The sequence below is a fragment of the Anopheles aquasalis genome, chromosome 2 (assembly GCF_943734665.1).
Source record: "Anopheles aquasalis chromosome 2, idAnoAquaMG_Q_19, whole genome shotgun sequence".
Taxonomy (NCBI): Eukaryota; Metazoa; Arthropoda; class Insecta; order Diptera; family Culicidae; genus Anopheles; species Anopheles aquasalis.
In genome coordinates this window covers 43,327,501-43,332,500 of record NC_064877.1, presented here as the reverse complement: position 1 = coordinate 43,332,500, position 5,000 = coordinate 43,327,501, and the positions used below count along the sequence as shown (strand labels likewise).

At 51.6% G+C, this 5,000-nt stretch overlaps 3 protein-coding genes across 5 annotated transcripts in view; 2 read left to right on the top strand and 1 right to left on the bottom strand.

Moving 5' to 3' along the window:
* Positions 1-1,379, bottom strand: part of LOC126569822 (uncharacterized) — a 1,494-nt gene extending 115 nt beyond the window's left edge. Inside the window, exons 1-3 of the mRNA XM_050227203.1 lie at positions 1,158-1,379; positions 469-565; positions 1-385 (exon numbers count right to left, since the gene is read on the bottom strand). The exon at positions 1-385 is cut by the window's left edge and continues 115 nt beyond it. Coding sequence (XP_050083160.1) covers positions 1-385; positions 469-565; positions 1,158-1,340 — 665 coding nt within the window. The 5' untranslated portion in view covers positions 1,341-1,379. The remainder of the gene's footprint in view (positions 386-468; positions 566-1,157) is intronic.
* Positions 1,380-2,057: 678 nt separating this feature from the next.
* Positions 2,058-3,259, top strand: LOC126569824 (uncharacterized). Its single transcript, XM_050227205.1, has 3 exons — positions 2,058-2,463; positions 2,545-2,641; positions 2,746-3,259. Exons 1-3 carry the CDS (start codon positions 2,275-2,277, stop codon positions 3,117-3,119), a joined length of 660 nt encoding a protein of 219 aa, XP_050083162.1. The 5' UTR covers positions 2,058-2,274; the 3' UTR covers positions 3,120-3,259.
* Positions 3,260-3,564: 305 nt separating this feature from the next.
* LOC126569795 (probable Rho GTPase-activating protein CG5521) overlaps positions 3,565-5,000 on the top strand; it is a 12,293-nt gene continuing 10,857 nt past the window's right edge. For all 3 annotated transcript variants that reach the window (XM_050227145.1, XM_050227144.1, XM_050227146.1), the window contains exon 1: positions 3,565-4,199. In XM_050227145.1, the coding sequence (XP_050083102.1) occupies positions 4,094-4,199 (106 nt within the window). In that variant the 5' untranslated portion in view covers positions 3,565-4,093. The remainder of the gene's footprint in view (positions 4,200-5,000) is intronic.

Sequence of the window (5,000 nt, the reverse complement as noted above, 5' to 3'; positions counted from 1 at the left end):
CACAATCCTTCATACTTGGTGCGTGTCCCGTTTGAGCAGCGGTTCGCGCCTTCGAATTGTATCGGCTCTTGGTCTTCGCCTTCTTCGCCGTTGACCCGGTGCAGCATCGTAGTGGCATCCGGTGGGACGCAATCCAGCTCCAGGGTGGTCGCATTAACACCAATCACCCAGTACACACGGCCAACGAGCTTACAGATGCGGTTGTGACGATTCAGCTCCACGCACTTTCCATCATAGGGTACCATGTTCTTGCCAGTAGTGCACACATTTGTCGTACAGTTCACTATCATCGACGGTCGCATTACATCGACGTACTCGCCGGGTTTGCAGAAACCTTGCATAAACAGAGGGTAACATTTGTTCATCTGGGGATAGTAGACGTGTCCTGTAACAAAAAAACGGTGGTAAAGCGCAAACGATTGCTCATTAGCCGATCCACATTCACAGCCGCATAGCAGAGGTGGATACCTGGTCGACAATCGCAAACCCAGTCCGACTCATGATCACCAGGATAAAGAATTTCATTGTCCGCGCATTTACCGGGCACGAAGATCGGTGTACGATTCTGTAAACCAATAAGAGGATTAGGGTGAACGGTATTAACACTCTGGAAGATGTGTTTTTGCTGTTTGTTTCCGAATGGTAAACATATTGCTGGATTCCCAGCCGATTCGAAAATCCCCGTCCCTGTAATCATGTATTAACTGCTTTCAATCGCATTAAATGGAGCGTAGGCAACGGATCAGATTGGCGGCCGCAAAGTGATCTTCGCGTGTGTCTACGAACACACATATGAACCGATCCACGGTAAGGCTAACGGTACGCATGAGTTGTAGCAGCTCTCGGCGAGTTGGCTCAAAGTTTGCGTTAGTCTGAAAAGACCGGTTTGTCGTTTTATTAGCGCCCAAAAATGTCCACTACGGACGTCCCTGTGCGCGATCATCTTCAAATGGCCCTCGCTTTGCTCTCGAGGGCATGCTTCACTGGCGTAATTTTGTCTGTTAGTAGTGCGCGGCAATAATAGCGTTTAATCTAATGCGAAAACACTTGATAACACTTGAACCTTCGGCAAGTTACGTGCAAAACGTAAACGGCTGTAGTTTTCGACGCAGGATGCCCGATAGGCCGAGGGGGGTCCAGCTGACCGTACTACTTACCCGTGCGTTCTGTAGATAGTAGCTGATCTGTTCATCAGCCGGAAAACCAAAGATTTCCTCCTGCACTCGAGGCTTGGTTGGGGACTCAGTGTTGTTGGGTAGCGTTTGTGCGACCGCCAATCCGGCGATCGCTGCGGAAACGAGCAGACACTTTAATCCCGTCGTCATCTTCCTTCCATCCATCTTTCCGATCAGAGCGCGACTGAATGACCGAAGGAGAGATCCGGCTTGCTGCACGATCAAGACTCAATCAATCGAGGATCACGATTTCAAATCTGCTGCTATTGCCCCCCCCCCCCCCTCCAACCATATCTTTTTCACGGATCCTCATTGGTGTTACACACGGATTTCTTATTACCCCTTTGGGATTTGGGATTTTTATGGACAAGATTTTGGCAAAGATTGGTACGTGTTCGCGATGGTTTTATTTAGAAAATAGCGAGTCTTCATACGGAAAAAAAACTTTCTGTTGACCTCGATCGATGATCATCTCCGGTTGTTTTTTATGAAGTCATCTTCGGCAGTGATGACGTCGGTACGGGCCGGAGTTGTGAAGGTCGTCAGACAGGAGGCACAGATCTTGCTGTGCGAACCGCGAGCCTCAACACACGATCATCACCGACCTACCCTGTACGAACGAACACAAGGAGAATAACTGCATCACTGGCGGGGGTTTTCCCCCGCCCGCGGGTGGGGGGGGGGGGGGTCGACGCGATAGGAAACCCGTATTTCTCGTTGTCTCCGTCCGATGGCGCCTTCCGTTCTGTTCGCGCTCACCCGGCTACTACTTTCGTTCTCTTTCCCGCCAACCATTAGTTGGCTCGATCATTCAGGCATCTCCCCATCGTCATCATCATCATCAGCAGCATCGTTCTTCGTGGGGCCTCTCGAACTCAGCGATCGCAGCCACCAGTACTTTGGTGGCACTAGCCGAGCGAGCAAGCAAAAGCTTCCGCAAGAAACACTTTCGCTTAAGTGGCCTTGCCTCCCTGTTAATCTAAGTTTCGCTACACGCGCCATCTTATACACAAGCACACACACCGTGGGCCAGTGCTAACTGCGGGATAATCTGCTACGTGCTCCAGTGATCTAACTAGAAAAGGCTGTGCTCAACGCTATGGCGATACAGGGTCATATTTCGGACATCGCAGTCGTGGCAGTGTGCCTGCTGGGGCTTCTTATCGCTCACGACGGGGTGGCTTTGCCCGCGGGGACCGGCGAGGAGCCACGGAACACACGCAACTCGACTGACCTCTTTGCATATCCTGCCGAACAGTCGGGCATCGAATCAAAACAAAATGCTCGAGTATGTGTTCCGTTCCGGTATCAAGCAGGGAGCGATAACGCGAGCGTTAAGGCGTCGTTGACTAAATTCGTTTCCTTCTAGAACCGTACCCCTATCTACATTCCTGGAGGATGCGCAGAGGATGAAATTTTCTACCCTGGCGATCACGACCACGATTGGGTTTGTGATTGCAAGCCGAGTAAGTAAACCGCATCGCATAATCAGCGGGCGATTGTTTCCGAAGACTCAATCCTCAATCCTGCCAATCCTAATTTCTCTTCTGTTTCATCATCTTGGCTTTAGCTTACATTTACCATCCGAGTTCGCAGCGTTGCTATCAGCTGTACACGAAGGGAAACTGCGAATCTGGCCAAATCGTCTACATCGAACCGAATGGCAAATATCCGAGCTGCATACCCAACCGATGCCCTGATGGTCAGGTGATGTTCCAGAACCAGTGCGCCGTTCTAAACCAAGAGCACAGCCTGTGTCATATCGCCAACATCAAGCTGGTCGTCGGAATCAACGAGAGAACGCACGAACTGGAGTGCGTCAACATTTCTGACGTGAACTTGAACAAAACTATGCTCGCTACGCTGGAGAAAGTGAACAAATTGGGTTCGAGCATTGCACCAACTAGTCATCTAACGAATAGTTCTCTTCAATTTACACCGTAACGGGTTTCGGAGAGCAGCTACATTACTCAATTGATTTGAAACAGGAGCTTCCTGTTAGAAACTAGACTTGTGTTAAACAGGAAGATAATGAATCAACTAGCGTAATAGACAACGAAAAGAGAATAAACACCTTATCACATACTGGATGAGATGAATTCCTGTAATACGATACGGGACCGTTCAGCAAATGGGGTTCGTATTTACGCCCCTTTCAGTTCACATTGCGCTCTCTCAAACCGAGTGGTTGCGGCTGGATTTTGCGCCACCAGCGTTCTGTGCAACCGTCCGTTTGAATCTCAACCAAAACAATTTCCTCTCCTTCCGTCATACTGACATGTGCAAGAAAACGTATCCGTTGGTCGGGGGTTCAAGCTACTGACGAATTCCTGGCCCCTGCCGTTCGCTGTCGCCGTTGTCTCTCGTCGTCTCTCGTCGTCGTATTTTGTAAAACTGCGGGCGACGAAAAGTGCTGGCCACCGTAGGCATCTTAATTAGTGTAGTACAAAAAGTGGTTTAACTTAAAGTGAAACTCCAGCCCACCCAAAAGGACACGGCGAGGAGCCCTGTCCTGCTGTGCGAAATGTGTTGGCAGTGTGTTGTTGTTGTTCCTTTGTGTGCTCGGATTGTGTCGTGCTGCGTGTCGTCGTGAAGAAAATCCTCCGTCTGGCCAGCATGAAGGATTTGTTTGTGTTTTCTCGGCCGTGCCAGTAGCAGCAACACAGCAACCTCTAGCAGTAGCAGCAGCAGCGGTAGCAGAAAACCTAGCCCAGGCTTCACACTGTGGCAAACAGAAAGTGGATGTGCTAATCGGCGGACGGTGTGCCACCTCAACCAACAAAATCCGCCTGCGCTCCCACCCCCCCCCCCCCCCCCCCCACCCCCCGTTCCATCGGTTGCCACGGTGAGGAGTGGACAACAAGGGAGGTTCCGATTTTGCACCGTGCCAACAGCGGCAGATTCCCAGATGACGCACAATGTTCACCAAGAAGACGAATATCGATCTGAAAAAGTCGACCCAAAAGATTCAAGACAGCAAAAAAGATTCGGCCGCCCGTTTAAGGCACCTCAAGACGATACTCGGTAAGCACGGGGGGGGCCAACCCCCACCCCCACCGAATCGATTCGGAAGCCTCAGGCATCGGAGCGGAGCGGAGCAGGCCTGGGTGATGCGATTTTATGTGATATATTCAATTTGCATGCGCATCGTGTGCACAGTACGTGAACTAGGATGTGGGCCCGTTGGTTGAGCAGGTGCGGTGTGTGTTTCTGTGTGTGCGGCTGCTGAATCACACCTGTAGGTGCGATACAGGTTTGGGGCCGCGCTTTGGGGCTCCATCATCAAACATCCATCCCCCCGCTTCAAGCGCCACGCAGCTTTCTCGCTTCACCGGAGACCACACGCTGCCACGGGAGCAGCAAGCACACGTTGCCAAACAATTAGAGCTGGATGAGCGAGCGAGCGAAAGACGTCGCTTTCGGAAATTGGTGGCAAAGCGAGGGGGTGGGAAACTTGTAGTCGCCCCCCCCCCCCCCCCTTTCACATCCACTTCGTCCATCGCCATCGTCGAGCGCAAGAGCCGACGACTTGAGCGAACGGAACGCACGAAACGGACGAAGAGAACGGCGTAACCAGCAACCCAACAACTCCCCCCACTCTACCGTAGTAGCCCATTGGGGACGCGACGACTGATGTGTGCGTGAGGTGCCGATGGGGAGAGGAGGGAGTATGTTCGGCGCGCTAAGTGAACCGCATCGTAGTAGTCGACCATGGTTTCGTTGTTTCGTGAGATCGCGAGAACTGTAAACAATACATTTGTTTTGCTCTTCTTTCACAAGTTCATGGCCCCCGCCTCCCCCGCATCTCATCATGCATGTGGGCCA

Coding starts and splice junctions, on each gene's coding strand:
- LOC126569824 (XM_050227205.1), top strand. CDS start 2,275: ATGGCGATACAGGGTCATATTTCGGACATCGCAGTCGTGGCAGTGTGC. Junction 2,464..2,544: donor AATCAAAACAAAATGCTCGA/GTATGTGTTCCG, acceptor GTTTCCTTCTAG/AACCGTACCCCTATCTACAT. Junction 2,642..2,745: donor GGTTTGTGATTGCAAGCCGA/GTAAGTAAACCG, acceptor TCTTGGCTTTAG/CTTACATTTACCATCCGAGT.